Genomic DNA, 18,147 nt, shown 5'->3' with positions numbered 1-18,147 from the left:
CCTGTTGGAACAGCAAGTTCCCATGCTGGTCTAGGAATGGTAGAACGATGGGTTCGATGACGGTTTGGATGTACCGTGCACTATTCAGTGTCCCCTCGACGATCACCAGAGGTGTACGGCCAGTGTAGGAGATCGCTCCCCACACCATGATGCCGGGTGTTGGCCCTGTGTGCCTCGGTCGTATGCAGTCCTGATTGTGTCACTCACCTGCACGGCGCCAAACACGCATACGACCATCATTGGCACCAAGGCAGAAGCGACTCTCATCGCTGAAGACGACACGTCTCCATTCGTCCCTCCATTCACGCCTGTGGCGACACCACTGGAGGCGGGCTGCACGATGTTGGGGCATGAGTGGAAGACGGCCTAACGGTGTGCGGGACCGTAGCCCAGCTTCATGGATACGGTTGCGAATGGTCCTCGCCGATACCGCAGGAGCAACAGTGTCCCTAATTTGCTGGGAAGTGGCGGTGCGGTCCCCTACGGCACTGTGTAGGATCCTACGGTCTTGGCGTGCATCCGTGCGTCGCTGCGGTCCGGTCCCAGGTCGACGGGCACGTGCACCTTCCGCCGACCACTGGTGACAACATCGATGTACTGTGGAGACCTCACGCCCCACGTGTTGAGCAATTCGGCGGTACGTCCACCCGGCCTCCCGCATGCCCACTATACGCCCTCGCTCAAAGTCCGTCAACTGCACATACGGTTCACGTCCACACTGTCGCGGCATGCTACCAGTGTTAAAGACTGCGATGGAGCTCCATATGTCATGGCAAACTGGCTGACACTGACGGCGGCGGTGCACAAATGCTGCGCAGCTAGCGCCATTCGACGGCCAACACCGCGGTTCTTGGTGTGTCCGCTGTGCCGTGCGTGTGATCATTGCTTGTACAGCCCTCTCGCAGTGTCCGGAGCAAGTGTGGTGGGTCTGACACATCGGTGTCAATGTGTTCTTTTTTCCATTTCCAGGATTGTATATGAATCCAAGATCAGAAATTACAAGATTATTGTTAGTGCATTACATACATTACTTAGAAGCACCATCCAGAAGTGCAAAACACAGGCCAAACTCAAAACAGATTGTGGAACAGAACCTACAATAGTTTTGTGAGGGAACTGAATTAATTATAACTCCTTTTATGTGGTTGCTGGTCGTTTTTTAAATCAGGTACAGTTAGTTATATTCTCCACTTTCTGGGGCCTTATATTGCTAATAACAGAAACAGGAATAATTAACATAACAAATATATGATTGTACAATTGTGAGAAGTGTCATTAACAGTAAGTTATAATTTATGTGTTTGGACCCATACATCTAAATAGAACCAGTCCCTTTACAGATAATATCACTTTAGTTCTGCCAAGTATAAGTCACATCTAACAAGTATGCAAGATACTTATCAACCACTTGTTTGACAATTCACTTTTAAATGTGTGGTACTTTTGCTGATAATCAACTATAGAACTCTACTTATGGATGGTGATGGAATTGAAAGGAAGCAAAACTTGTGAGTGGTGTCTGTACCAAGCACTTGCAAAGCTTTTTCCTAACAAGAATTCTTGAACAAATAGCCATCACGATTAATCATCCACAGTACTGGTTCAGCTGTTTGAGCTGCAGCATTCTCTTTTTTCTGTAAGGGATAGCAACTATTGTTCAAATGACAATGAAAGTCCTTATGATATTGGTTGTTTATTGTACAAATAGAACATCAGTTTCAAGTACAAAAATTTAAGAAAAGTACCCTCCATAATACAATGTAGTCTTAATCTATAGTAACAAGACTACTTCAATAGCCGCCATCTTAGGAAAGTCACAGTATCATGGAAATAACAACTCTGCCACCTTTTATCTGAATTTCAGAAACTATGGCCACTATACGCATTATAGTTAGTCAATCAATAATTCATGTTTAAAATGCTATTGATAATTTTTATTTCAAAATCTACAATTTGCTATACGGAGAACTTTCCACTTAAATACTGCTTCAAAATGTTGCCTTCTCGAGGCTTTTTATGTACGAACTGTGCCATACATTTTGGTGCATTGAAAGTGAGCTATTCATCCTGTCTCTCTGGAAGCTGCAGGTCACACTTCCAGGAAGCTCTCCCAGCATAATCATTCAATGCTGCTAATAGTACACATTTGCCACATGTTTTCCTGTGTGTGGGAAACACATTACAATGTTTCTTTCATGTTTACAAAGCTGAATTAAAGGCAGCTACAAGAGCTTTGTACGATTATTGCCAGAATATTGCCAACAGTGATAAAATATTTTAAAAAAATAATTAACTACTATGCTGTGACAGAATGTGTCGCAATATTTACAGTGGTAGGAAAGAGCTCTGATATAGTATAATAAGATACGGAATTGACAAGAATGTAGCATGTATTGTATTGCACAGGATAATCTCAACTTTTGTCACATTAAATTAACACACATCTTGTAACCATGTACTGTAAAAAGAGCAACCTTTTCAATCAAGATTAAAATGAAATTGTACAATGTTGATGAATCCTAGAAAAAGCTCAATTTGTAGTGATATTGTGACTTAACATTAAATGTCACTGTCTTCTCACTAAAGTGATTTATCATTCTACGTTGGGTTTTACAACCATTTTTCATATGTGAATCATTTCATTGTGAGTCAAGTACGTTCACTGGCATATGAGTGATTATGATACATCATTGAAATCTGTTGCTGCAAGACTCTGAAGAGTTAAGATGTTATAATACACACTTATATGGCATTACTTATGAGCTACAACTAAGCCTTGTTAAGCAATAACTTTGACTAATTTTCTTCTCATATTCTCCTTCCAAAATCATCCAATACTAAATGGTAGTTATTTAAGTCATCAACATGTTGTCCTTTCTGTTTTCTTTGCTCCACATTCTCTGGTGGCTCCCTTCCTTAATATTCTGCATCCAATCCACAGTAAAAAACTACATGATGTACTAACAGCAATTTGGTCCAATAATTTATGCATAAATAATAAAAATTGTGTTTTAAGGTTATAAAAATACAAGTATTGTTAAGTTCTGTAGTTGACACTGATAAGAGCCATGGCTAGAATGATCATAATCTATCTGCATTTATAGCAAAAAGTTTTTTGCCGTGTTTGGATTGAGATTCTTCCTTAACATTAGCCAAAAATACTAATGTTTAAAAGACATAAATCTACTCATCTAATACCTGGTTTTTTATAATTCACACAGGTTTGTTTCTGAACCTCTACTCTGAGTTTCAATAAATTCTTCCAAGAGTGTGTAAGAAAGCCAACATTCTGACCATATTGTAAATGACCTTCTTCATGGCGTCAATTTATACTACCCAGTACTGGTCTAGTACCAATATAGCTTTCTATACATTGCTCTTAATCTGATTTGTACTGGGTAAATCAAACTTGTTATCAATAAATTAAGACAATTATCTACGCCCTCCTCCAATTTTCTATAAACTGCTTTTATTTTGACTTTTATCAAATAAATAAATTTACCTAAGACCACACCCTCGTCCTACCATCCCCCACAAAACAAGTTTATTGAGACACCCATCACATGATAATAGGGGCAGGAGAATGCAATAGCATATAGCGTAATACAGATTATCACCCTGACTGTCATCTGCAATAGTGGTCAAAACATTTGAATGTGTTCCATATTTCATATTATACATCCAGAGGAAATTTGATATCAGATTGCACCAACATTTGTCTACACACATTATCAAAAGTAGGTGATGTGTGCACAATCACTTTGCCATACAGTTATTTGTATATGACATTAAACATTTTACTTTCTGTGTGTCTAAATGTATTTAAAACAAAACAGACAAATAAAGAATAATGGTTTATTTTAAAACCAACAACCTTTCTTTCATTTGCATGATGCATAAGCAGACTAATAAGGTGTGGGACGAGAGAGCAGTATTTAGTTTCAACTGAAAATCAGTGTCTACACATAGTTCTACAGTGGACATAAAATAAAATAACCTTCATAATTATTTACTATACACAAAAGACTTTTTTTCATACTAAAAATTCTGTAGCATGTATGGCCACTGTAATGTACTCAGCACTTGTAGCCAATTTAAAGTTGTTCTTAGAACTGTTGATGTTCAGCCATCATTATCAATGTGTCTGCTGATATTGAAACAGCTAGATCTGTATCCAGCGAGGCACCTTACTGTCAGTCATGGAGGCTCCCCCATTTCCCCTTTTCTTTTCCCACTTTCAGATGGTTTACAGGAAAGAACATTGTCAGTGTTCTTCTGTAAAAGCCCAAATTTCTTAGTCCATACGAGAATTTTGAGGGTGGGCTCTCCACAAAAGACAATGTCTTTATCATAGTACTGGAGTTGTTTACCTGTTTCTGTGCACTCTCACAGTGGCAGAACAAACTCATGATGTGAGGTTCTTTGCTCTGCGCTCAGTTATCATAAGTTAGTAAGGATATCACACCAACAATTTCAAACAAGGGTTATGTTTAAGTGAACTCCTTCTTAGGTGAACAATATCTCTCTAGTATTTTCTTTTTAAGTAATTGTCCAATGCCTTCCCTACTGTTGTATTGACATGGTCATTCAACTAACACATCAGACAGATATTGTTAGATATTTGATGGTTGGGAGTGGAACAGTGAAAAGTCAGTAATTATGTAATTCAATTATCTTGGATTTTTAGATATATCTAGGTGCATAACGTTACATATTCTTAAATCAAGGGAGAAATACCAGTCTTTGCATCAAGCACTGAGCTTCGTAAGTCTTCCTGAGATATATTACATTTTTACAATCACTTGACCTCCCTACATTGAGGAATCAAAACAGTGTGACCATCTGTTTAATGGCACAGTGGTCCACGTGCAAAATGCAATACAGCAGAAATGCTGTGTGATATGGATTCAAAAAATCCTCAGTGGGTTTTCTGAGGTTTGTGGCTCTAGGTGTCTATGTACCATACAAATCCTGTAAATTATGGTCTGGTGGTTTGCAGCTGTATATTCCTAACCAATAGCATCCCAGATATGTTATGCTTGGTTCAGATCAAATGATTTTAGTGGCCAAGGTGTCAACGTGAATTGATAATGCTCTTCAAACCACTGTAGCATGATTAACACATTGTGGCATGGACAGTTATCCTTCTGGAAGATGGAATCACTGTCAGACAAGGCTTTAAGCACAAATGTAAGCAGTGGAAAAGTCCCTGTCTTCTAAGTTCTATAATGAGGCATGGACATCCAACATTTTGCCACCTATTTGTGATTTCAACATCCTTAAACCACTTTCCATAGATGCTGCTGATAGCGGTGTCTGGGCAACTTAACAGTTTCACCATTTCAAGCTGTTTATTCCTAGGCACTGGGCCATAACAATCTGTCCTCTGTCAGAGTTGCTTAAGTCAGTGGATTTCCGCAGTTACAACCCTTATACCATCCATGGAATCATTCTGCATTTGTCTGTTCTGCTAACACACTTTGTAAGGCACCACTCTGTATTATTTGATTATTACTTGCCATATCCTGGCTCACTACAAAAATAAGTGTCAGACATAGTCAGTTTGGGGGGTGAACTTACTCCCCAAGGTACATGCACCGATAATTAAAGTTCTGATTGTGTGCATATGATATGTGCCCTATCTATTCTTCCACACTGTTATGTAATTCAGTCCTTGGCAAAATATTCTAATAGGAAATGAAAATGTTGCAATATGTGAACATTTTTGTATGACATAGTTTTTTATTTCATTTTAATTTCAAAACAGTCGATTTTCCCACATACATGCACATCCTACTTGTGTGATGATTCTAGCACAACTGACTCACTCCTTCATGCCATATGATCTCCAGGTGCCACGTTGTCCCTTCTAGAACTATGGGGCACCCCTGTACATGAGGCAGTTGTGCTGTAGCAAAGAAGCGTAAGGGCATATCTAATCCATCAAGTACAGGATCAATACCAGTTCGATTACAACTTTTCGTACAGCATCATGTGCTTGCTAGGCCACCAAATGGCCTTCAAGCCCACAATGGCGAGTGAATAAAGTTTTGGCCTATATATATAGTAACAATGACTGAAAGTAAAAAACAATAGAAATGTAGTTACGTAAAAGAACATATAATGATGTGGCAGTGTGCGATCATTTGGCTACATCAGTGCACTTTTACAGATTATTTAGAAATAAAGGAGACAACTCACCGTAAGCCAGAACCACAGTGTCGTCAATAGGTACACAAACAAAAGGTAAAGCACTTTGCTAGCTTTTGGAACGAACTTCCTTTTTTAAGCTTGTAGGAGAAACATGCACACAAACACACACACAATCACTCACATGGACATGCTTGTCTCCCTACACCATGCTCAGCTGACTACCAGCTCTTTCCTTGCCCACAGTAAGTGTACCAGGGTAAGATGGGGGTGCAGGGTGGGGTGAGGGATGAAGCAAGGTGGGAGGCATAGAGAGGTCAGGGGAAAGTGTCTAGTGTCTCGTGGGAGCGTGGGGAGTAATCTGTGGATTAGCCATGGGTGCAGGTAGAGGGGCAGGTGGTAGATGGCTGGGCACGTGATTTAATTGGGCAGGAGCAGTGGGGCAGGTGTTTCTCTTATGAACTTGAAAAAGGAAGTTCATTCCAAAAAGTATACATTAGGAGATAGTCATGTGCATGTGAGGGAGTGCATGTGTGTTGGTGCGCATGTTTCTCCTACAAGCCTGAAAAAGGAAGTTCATTCCAACAACTAGCAAAACTTTTGTTTCCATACCTATTGACGACACAGTGCTTCTGCCTTTCTGCAAGTCATCTTCTTTATTCCTAAATAATTTATAATCCTCAACCAGAACTTTCCATACAGTTATATCAGTACGCTTTTAATGACCTAGAAGAAAAGATGCAACTCTCCAAAGTTACTAATGTAAATGCAAAAAGTATTTACCAGGTTATCGCAAATTATATGTGATTACCACTGAATGCAATAGGAAGATTACACACAACCAAGTACTATAAATACTATAATAATTTTTGCACAATAATGAAGGAACTAGCAGTAATGAAACCTTGCGAATGACCCATAATTTACAATCAGTTTACTTATTTTTCTAGAATACAAATGAGCTTTTGGTATGAATTTTCTTAAATTAAGCAATAACTGGCTGACATCATGGCAGAAATCCTGTCTGAGCCATTTCACTTATAAATGCCCCCCCCCCCCCCCCCCCCCGCCCGCCCCCCACCACACACACAAACATCCTTATAGGTAACATTTTCCATTTGGACCCTGGACGTAGGCGGCTTCTCTTTGGTTGTATTTCACCATTACATAGTTTTAAATAAAATACTTTTGATCACTAAATCAATAAATGTAGTTAATACATGCATGCATCCCTCAGTTTACTGCTATGCTGAGGCACACTATAGCATACATAAACTTAACTACCCTGCATCACAGACAGAGATAAAATCACTTTTAATACAGTAAGCACCATACCTTCAGAAATGAACTGCAACTTGTGTACCTGTCTAGTTTCCAGTAGGATTATAAAATATATAAATATGGTACAGAATCACTATAAATTTTTGTAGAATCATTACAAGTAAATTCACCATCATATCTGTTTGTGCATTTTGGTAGTATGCATGCTTTACACTTACTTTATCTTTACACTCATGTGAAATTCCTAGGAAAGAAAGACCTAAATTCTGAAAAATTACGTAGAGCTTTCTTAAGTTATATTAAAAACGACTGTGCCAACTGCATTCTATTCAGCAGTCATTTATTTTAAGTGTTGCCACTTCTTGAGGCCACTAATGTACTAGAGGATCTTAGAGTTTCAAAGCCTGCACAAATTATGCAGGGTTTCACCTATTTTACCATTGCTAATAACAGCAAATACTAGCTCTGTAGTTTCTTCAGCAGTACTGAATGTAGCATGAGCTGGCAGAGAGAGAGAGAGAGAGAGAGAGAGAGAGAGAGAGAGAGTGTGTGTGTGTGTGTGTGTGTGTGTGTGTGTGTGTTTGTGTGACCTCATTCCCACAGTTAGAAGTATTTTGTAGTGCCAAATGTAAGACAGTGCATATGAGTACATTATTTGCATTATACATTCCCCTTAGTCCTGTGTAGTTTCCAAGAAACATAAGCTTTGCCTGTATGTTAATTGATTTCATTAATGTTTCAGTATCAGCTATTTTCTGGAAGATCATAGACAGATCAGTGATTATGCGAAGACTATGCAAACCAAAATATTTCTTGCAATAAAGACACAGACCTCAAAAAACCTAGTGATTTAACATATCTTTTTTGAAATGTGTGATGTATAACCAAACTTGATGTGTGTGTATTTAGTAAATGAAGATGGCTAAAGAAGACGATATTTATAATTGCAGTGGAAGGATACAGAGCTGAAAATTATGCTTACATTGGGCTACAGATAAACAAATATTGGAAAAAAATATTTTTGAATTTTTATGTAGCAAGCTGATAATGTTCTTTTGAGTTCTGGCTGAAATTATTCTCTTGAAATCTTTTTATGGGCAAATTTCTACATTACTTCATAGCCCATTATTCTATTATCTGTAATATATTTGATTCAATATATTTAACTGGAGGATCACCTATTTTCACAAATAACCCAAACTATTACATGATTATATGAATAGTACAGTCAATGACAAGTTCCAGTTTACCTGTACATTTTTGGGAGGAAAAGAAATCACACATGGCACAAATCATTCACACGTTTCTTACAAGGTGATGGTGAAGCATTAAGGGAAATTAAATAGTGATCTTGGTAGTAGACTTCACTCTTGTTGTCTGATTATACAGCTATTATAATGAATAGTCATTTACAATTTGTTAGATAACAACTCTATCTTCAATAAATGGGGAAAACCAGTCCAAATCTTCCTTTCTAAAATGTTAACATAGTTTCTTTCAAGCCACAAATAAACAGTTAGCTTCAGACATCTCGTCACCTAAAAAATAATTTGCCAAAATCCAACACTGCAATTTGCCAACCTGTACATGCATCACATTTCATTGCTATGAAATCATGAAAAATGTGTCATTATGAAGACTAACATATGCATTCAGGGTCATTTCCTGGTTTACACTGGCTATTACACTATCACCTGATGTGTTGATGAGTTTATGCACACTTTCTGGACTCCCCCCTTGTGTAATGATCATGTTGAACCATTCAAATACAGTTAGTAAACTCAGATAATTATGGTTCAATCACTTAGTATGGCACAAAATCTGGAGTTATATGTCCTCTACTGCATACCTATGGATATCAAATTGGAACACATTATCTCTGTCACAGGTGGATATTTTCAACTTCTAAGTTCCACTTTCAACATTTGGCAGCAACTCAATTTGAAAAATCATTTGGTATTAAATCAAATAACCTTGATCAACCTGTGTGAATAAAATTTCTCAGGACCACATAATAGGGCTTCAGAATGAGACTTCACCCTGACTACTGAAAAGATTTAGCCCATTTCTACTGAATCCCATATTAAGTGCACAGGAATTTAGTAGTCTCTGACAAAGTGAAATTCTATGTGCTATAACCATTACTACTCAAATGTAAATTCTTAATCATACCAAGTTTTCTTAAATAAATAAATATTATTTCTAAGTGTACATTATCTTCCTCTTAAAGCTTTACACTCTCTTTTCTTACATCACTTTCAAGAAGAAAGAAATGAACTAGATAAAAATATGTGCTTCTGTGCAAGAATGGATTCATAGAAGAGATGCAGATGCACAACAATAAAATCAATTATAATTTGAGAAAACATGTAACAGAAGGAAAGACAGATTGAGTCATGAAGCTGCTTCCAATGTCAGTCCACATTTTCAATGTGATTCAGCAATGACAAGTCTTCAGAATGCATTATGATGATTCATACACACTGTAACTTCATTGACTTTACATGACACCACACTACATTATTAAAATGAAAAGACAGCACACAGTTCTTTGTCTTTTGCTGCCATTTACAATAGTACTGTCAACATTTCCCTTGCACTATTGAGCATTTGGATACAGCAGTGTTTTCTAAATAGAACTATTGTTATTAGAGATCAACATTATAAACTGAATGGTAGTGATATTGTTGCTGAAGAACATCTCATAAGCGAATAATATTCTGATCTCATTACTGTTTCAGTTTTTTCTGGATAGCTATTCATTTTGCTTCCTACTTGTTGATTCTTAGGACTTCTCTCTTCTGCAGCAAAATCCAGTGACTGTATTTATGTTTATTAATTTTTTCTCTCTAAATGAGGGACTTTCTCACATTGGTCAAAGAGAGTGATTTATTTAGCTCTGCATATTCTTCACTGCCTATATTTTCAGTTATTTTTTTATAGAAATTGCCTTTTGTATGGACATCACACAGTACAATTTATTTTATTATTTTCTTCTTTATTAAGATTTGATATTCCCAAACTGTACATTTTAGGCTAAAATGGTCCATTATTAATGTTGTCACCATCTTCTCGTACTACAACTGCTGCACTTCTGACTTCTCCTGTGCTAATTTATTCAGCTGGAAGGCATCACATATTTCTTGTTTGAAACTCTCTGCTGCAAACACTCAGTTTACATGTAACATAGAAGTGAATACTCCAAACCACTTTAATTAAGTTTTTCTTCCTTTCTTTTGTCATTGCCATATTTCCTTGTTAACATAACTGGCACCATGGTGCTTTTCATTTCCAAGTTATTTTTTCTAGTGATTTATTAACTATAAATAAAACAGAATAATATGTGTCTTTTTCCAGATAATTTAGCTAATTACCTTGTCACAGATCCAAATTTGTGAATCTGGTGCAACACTGACTGTGTCCTATGTGTTGTGGCTGTGATGATATATAGTTGCAATGATTACTTTTTGTATTTATATTTTGTGATAAATCACATTACAAATACAGCAATATTTCAGTTTCTGCACTGTTAAATGCTTTATTTATTCTAAGATTTTTTTATTTACAAAACTGAGAGTTTGTCTATATATGTTACTAGATATAATAGAATGTTGTTTACACAATATTCCTTCTAAACAATATAAATGTAATTTTAACTGCAACATGTCTTTGCATGTTTCTTTTTATAATGATCACCACCTGCTAATCTATCTTCTACATGTTTCAATTCAACATCATTCTTGAACTTGGATACATGACAGAACATTATTTAGGCAGAAACACATGATGGGCAAAAATAAAATACAGTTTCTGTGCTATGAACACTGTCCATTAGAGACATTCAGGAGTACATCACAGGCAATTAACATACAAGTAACACTGCAAAAATTAAGCTACCCATAAAGATCCATATTAGGTAGCCTTTGCATTCCTTAAAATTTCAACAAACCAAGATATGGCTCTTAGAACTAATACTAACAGTTGCAATGAACTTATTTAAATGCTAGACTTAAGATATAAAAAAAGGCTCTTTCATCCTATCATTAAGAAAGGAAAATATATTTATGTCTTGTCCCTCAATGCAATACTTTCCAATAATCACCTTTTAATTTTTGAAGTTGTTCTTCCATGTTGTCCTGTCTTTCATTTATTTCATGTAAATGCTAAAACTACACAACTCTGCTCTAAACCCAAAAAGCATAAGATAACAACTTCTTTTAAAAAGGCAATAATAATAAGCAGGAAAACCATGGCACAGAGCACTTCACATCTTCATACTATATATAAGCATGCGAATCACGTATGGAACATGAGTTGAAAAATATTTGGAAGAATGGCTTAAACAGATCATTCTGCATCAATACTCTACAAAGACTGTCATTTATTGCTACAGGAACTTGTGGACATGAGGTGAAATCTTTTTAATGATTCAAAACCACCCACTGATACACAACAAATGCAGAAAGACAAAGTAAAAATTTTAAGGTATTCAGTACATCTGTGGCAGTATGTAAACCTCATCTTAGTTTGTACTACTCCTAACAGGACTGGATGCACAATGGAACATTTTATTCTACAAGTCACCCTTATTAGTAATGCAGTGCTCTCACCATGAATGAGAATAATCAAACTATTGTCAGACAGTTGCACAGCCTCTGAAAACCACAAGTAATTGTAAAATGATTGTGCCATGAAAATGATAGGAACACCTCAGTTAAGGGAGGGTACTTAATATATCGAATTGTTTTAGTACAGAAACACCAGTGGTATATTTTAAACTAATAAAATGATATTCCTCTATATCAAAGCTATATGACAGTTCTCAGTTCTCATTTACAGCATGCTTGGAGGCTTTTACAACCAATAATTTTCATAAAAATACAGCAACTATGAAGGCAACACAATGTCAGCTAAAGAAAATTTTTCAACTGGAACTCAAAATATCTTTATCAGCTTAGGTTATTATTTAATCTAATATTTCTGTCTGTAGGTAGCTGATAATTTTAGGCAGTTTTATCTCAGTCAATGACTGAATACACCAATTGTTACTTCCTATTAGTATTACTGCTCTTTATAAGGAAAAAACCAATTCTCAGATACAACTCCATAAATAGTTTAGTGATTTCTGAATGGAAGTCATCTTTGTGTAAAAATATTTTTTAAGAGTTATTGTCATGGTATTAAAAATGTATAATATAGGAATATATCTCCAATAATGCATACACCAATTAATATGTAAGATAATTTATTCTTATATATAAATATTCTAACATCATGTTGCTAGGTCACACATTATTGCATCTGTGACTTCAAATAATGTTTAATTACAACACTGGGGCAATAAGCAATTGGCTTTATTTGTATTAGAATACTACCACAAATCAATTTATCGTAGAGTGCCTTTTAATTGAAAAATTTATTCATTTATCCACTCCATCAATTATTACAATTTTGTGACTTTTGGTTTGTTTTAAATGCAGATTATAAAAACTTAAAATTCAAATTAGATTGAAATCAGGAAAGCAATAATGTTAAATCAGGGTCCAAAAACCAAAATTTTATTGCCCAGGAATGTACGATAGTTACTCCAGTTTGTGATACTATACAAAAATAGCACCATCATATGCAATATTTATACAGGGCATGGATAAAAATCTGGGAAAAACACAATAATTAAGTAAACAAAAATAAAAAGACTGCTGAAAAATTTGGAGTAAATATTCACTTTTCTAAACATGATAAAATGAAACTGTGAAAGACATATTTATGGCTGTGGCCAAGCCATGTCTTATTAAGCATCCAAAATACCCTCCAAGTTCAGTTAAAATAATTTGTGAACTAAATGTAAGAGTGAAACACAACTTCATAATTGTATCAATTTTTCCGGGGGCATACTTAAATTGATTAATTCACATATATCTTTCTTATTTTTGATTTGCCACAGTCTAGAAGAGAAACTGATTTTACTCAGATAAAATATATCATTAACTATTATGCCATAATAAGCCACTATCTAGAGAATTTGTATTCTTCAAATTTATATGTAGTAGTGGAACATAAGTTATGTTACCAAAGCACTTTTTATTTTAAAATTGGGGAAATGAAGAATTGCTACACTGCCATTGTTGTGTTCTATTGTTTTATGTTTTGCTTTGTATTGAGCAATATACAAGAACCTTCTGATAGAAGGACAGTAAGAAGACCTGCACACATACAAACACGCACACACATGAGCAAGGACAGAAAGAACATCACATTCAGCAGTTTAATTGATGTACAGTTACATCCTTTTCAGTTTATACCAATGACCTCAACTTCTTTCCAATTAAACACATTGCTTCCAGCCTAAAATAATGATATGTACACCTATGTAGCATTTGATATGATTGGTAATGACTTTGTAGATAATTTTTTCCCCTTCAAGTAATCTGAAAGGTTTGCTGCTTCTTCCTAAGATACTCATCTTTTGTGTGCTTTATTGTTGCCATTGTCATACTGTGATTGTCTTTCATGATGCTGATGGGTTTGTTTCACCTTTGCCCTTTCTTTTAGTGCACTTCCATCTGCAACCCTGTATTTCAACTACATGTTCCTCTGCTCTCTGTGCTTTGTTCATCTCATTGCATACTATTAAATTTTACTTAACTTTCAAATGCATCAGAATATAGCAAGCCTGTTTTGTGCATTTTTAGATATTTTAGTTGATCATTCCTTTTATCGTTCCTTCAACAATTTTATGTTGCAAGGCAATAGAAAGTTGACAATTTTTATGATATTACTTGAGTGTTTTGTCCTTGCTTCAATTACAGGTGCACTACATCCAGTGCCATTAATTTCTTAATGTATCTGTAGTTCTCAACTGGCTGTGCTTTACATCCCATCAAGTCATTTGTCATTTATAACTTTGTCTCTGAAACAGACACTATTTGGTATTACTAAGTTGTGGATGCCCTATAGGTTTTCAGTCACACTTTTCCATGAATTTCCATTTGAAAATCAAGGTTTGTTTCCATTTATATGTATACATATTGTTCTAAAATAATAGTATTATTTAAAATCATGCAATAGCTTTTGCACTATCTCACCATTATTTTTTAAATATGAGATTATTTTAAATTTATCTTATGGTCTTCTCTTGCCTTTGCTGCACTCAAGTCTGTAAAATTGTATGAAACACTGATTCACTGCCCTATATCATTTTATTTTGATCCAGTGCTAATGGAGTGTAGTATTTAGCCATCGTGGCATCACTAACTAGAATCTGTTTCTAAGCAGTTTATCTATTTGTTGGTTCTCAGTAAGTATTTATTCTCCCATCTATCAGTTTCTTATATCCATTTTGCTCAACATCATCTCACACTTTTCCAATCTTCTCCCACACAGTTATCTTTAATCAGCAGCAATAACACCTTTTGATATTACTTAATAATGTCTTTACAGAACACAATTTCTCTTCTGTGCAACAGAAGTTTTCATGCAAAACATTTACCATTAAGACTACTATGCACTTCAAAAGGGCAATTTAAATTGACTTCCTAAAAATTCTGAATATTACCATTTGTAGAATATGTTATGTTAGAATAGCAGAGCACGGTACACCACCCCCACACTTGTACCTAACTAAAAATGAGCAAGATCTTCAGTTCCAGACAATCATTATTTATATAACATGATTTATTTAGGCATTGCCTTATTAAAGTAAAGGAATTTAACACCTTTATACCTTTATGACGATATCAACTAAAATATGTTTCATGATGTAGTGAAGCATAATAAAGCTTTCTAAACATAAAATGAACAAATATGTGCATACACTATGCCTAACAATACATCAATTTCACCAGAATTCTTTCAATTAAATAACAAATAAAACCATTTTAATTGTTTTCAGTATTCTGTTTCCTTGCAAAATGAAAATATGAAACAGGCATCTCTAACAACAATCAGTTAGTTTTGTTAAACAGTAATTAATACCACCTGATGATATTTCAGAAAAATAATTATACATATTAAAATACACCATGACAATAATTTTACTTCATAAATCACACTTTTATGCTCCTACAAAATGTCTATGTTTTTTTAGTGCCCAGTGTGATTAACAGAACTTGCTGCCTATCACAAGTATCACAATCTGAAATTTGTAAAAGTGTATGCACTGTAACGTAGATTATGTGATTTCTAATTGTCACAGTGTGAAACAATGTTTGATCTGTCACTTTTACAATAAGTAACCAAACAGTTTTGAGTTTTATTATAGCTCATGGCTTTTCCTGTTATAAAAACTACAGCTGCCTTAAAAGAATGTTATAGCAACAGATTTTCAATTTAAAAACAATTACTTCAGCTATGGTACATTCCTGAGTTCATTTTTCATATTTGCCAAATGCTAACATACCATAACCTCAGGGAATTATAGGTTCTCTGATCTCATCTGCACATTAGACATTATGAAAATCACATAACAGTTTAACTGAAATAATAATTTTAGATATTAAGTCTTTTCTCATAAACAGTAACATAAAATTCCTACTTTCAATAGAATATTGTAGTGGAACAAAATAGTTCATTTGGTGGAAGGAGATTTCATAAGGGGGAAATGAATTTTAAATACACATTAACCTATTACAGACTTGGGCATTTCACAACCACAAAAATTAAGCTTTCCTCAACTGCATGTGGTTTTAAGAGCAATCTAGTAAAAGAAATAAAAGTAATCTTTTAAAGCTGTATATTTCCTTCCACTAAACATATTGAAGTCTCTTGTCACTTCTCTCAAAAAGATTCTAAAACTTTGTAACAATTTTCATTTGTGGGTTCCAATTTAACACAAGCTAACATCCATATGTGTTAAACAAAACTTTACTTGGAATCAGAAATATACTGTTAAATGTTCTAAACCTATTTGAAGTTAAGCATTCTAATGTTATACATCTTACAACTCACAAAATTTTCACCTGCCTTTTACAAATCCTTGACAATCCATCTGTGACCAAAGCTTTATATCAAACTTGACTATTTTTTCTACTATTCAAAACATTAAAATGCACTCCAAGCCTTTCTTCAGTATTTCAAAAAACTAACTATACAACTGTAATAAACTGTTTGAAGGCTGCTCTTTTAATATGTATTATGCTAGAAATCTTTACACTTACTTATATAACTTAATTATACACAAGAATGCTAATTAAAACCAAATATTTCAGATAGGTTAAATTTGTTATGTATTGAAAAGACACACTAATACATTAATAATATATTTTTATCAATGCATATTATTTTTAGCCAATCAGTTGTCAATGTACAGAAAAAATAACTTCCTTATCTCCTATTTCAATCCTCAGATACACTAATACAATCACATATGCATATGTTTTTGTATGTACCTAAAATTCTAAAATTGTACACAACATTTGTGATTTACACAAACTCTCTTCCTACTTGCTGATGCTCCAATGGTTGTGCTATTTGCTCAAAGTATGACCTAGCTGACATAGCAAAACTTTTTTATTGGCATAGAGTAATGACTGAAGTATGAAAACTGATATTTTTAAAAAAAAAATGTATCTTGATGTTTTGCCGTATGACAATCTGATATGTAGTGTTGCAAAAATATGATGACAATCTCATCACACCAAACTGCAACAGGATTACAAAGAAGGACACACACACACACACACACACACACACACACACACACACACACACACACACACACACACACACACAAAATTGCATGGTTAGTTATTTATTATAAAAAATGGATATCATGAAACTCACTTATGCAACAATGGTATAACAAAGAGGTACAGCAGTGTTGGGTTCAGCTAAAACTAATTTCTGGTACGTGTCTCTATCTTAATTTCTTGCACTTATGGTTATTGTTAATGAATACACAACTGTATAAAAAACTACAACACAAAACAAAACTACATCTACATTGCTAGTCACACGATATGTAACTAATCACTGTGTTCCATTGCCCTTGATGTTCCACTAGCTGGTGTGTTCCATTTCTGCATAACTTGCCCTTGAGCCTTATGACAAAGAATCTGTAGCATTTTCCTTACCTACAAAAAGAAAGGACACCACACTGTTGAACTATTCTTTGCCACAATATATTACGGGCACAAAACTTCACATAAAGCCCTTGGGAACAAGCAGTATATGTTGGAAAAATCAGTGCTCTCATGGTGCTCACAAATTACAAGGCAATCTGTGTATGTGCTCCACAAATTAACAATGAATTATTCTTGATAGCTTGCTTTCTGCGAACAAAAATGTTAATAATTGTGATCTCACAATTAATTTTCAACTTATTAATGAATTCTCAAACTTTAGTTTCTTTTTTCATGAGACATATATTTATCTACTGATCTCTCAGTTGAACAATGGTTTGTATTCCTTGTCAAGCAACACATGCACATGTGAATAGTAAAGTTTTCAGATATCAGTATTACACCGATAATAAGTATTCATATTCTTTAAAAGCATTTACACACATTTCATGTGTAATCTGAAATCAAAAACAATTAATGATACTGGTACTGAATGTTCCCTATATAATTTACAAGCATACTACTCATCTATTCTGCAAGTAAAGCTTGACAGGTTCAACAAAATGGCTTTTTAGATTAAACATGTAGCTTATGGTGTTCATGCTTTAATTTCCACAGCTTATGGTGTTCTTGCTCTAATTTTCACAGACAAAGTTCT

The 18,147-nt window shown here is 34.9% G+C and overlaps 1 protein-coding gene across 1 annotated transcript in view; it reads left to right on the top strand.

Annotated features, from left to right (window-relative positions):
- The window catches only part of LOC126267614 (SCY1-like protein 2), a 966,784-nt gene extending 958,293 nt beyond the window's left edge, over positions 1-8,491 (top strand). The window contains exon 19 of the mRNA XM_049972914.1: positions 8,174-8,491. Within this exon, the coding sequence (XP_049828871.1) occupies positions 8,174-8,200 (27 nt within the window). The 3' untranslated portion in view covers positions 8,201-8,491. The remainder of the gene's footprint in view (positions 1-8,173) is intronic.
- The last annotated feature ends 9,656 nt before the right edge of the window (positions 8,492-18,147 follow it).

Source organism: Schistocerca gregaria, chromosome 4, assembly GCF_023897955.1.
Source record: "Schistocerca gregaria isolate iqSchGreg1 chromosome 4, iqSchGreg1.2, whole genome shotgun sequence".
Lineage (NCBI taxonomy): Eukaryota > Metazoa > Arthropoda > Insecta > Orthoptera > Acrididae > Schistocerca > Schistocerca gregaria.
Note: the sequence above shows the minus strand (reverse complement) of the source record. Positions and strands in the feature narration are given on the sequence as shown.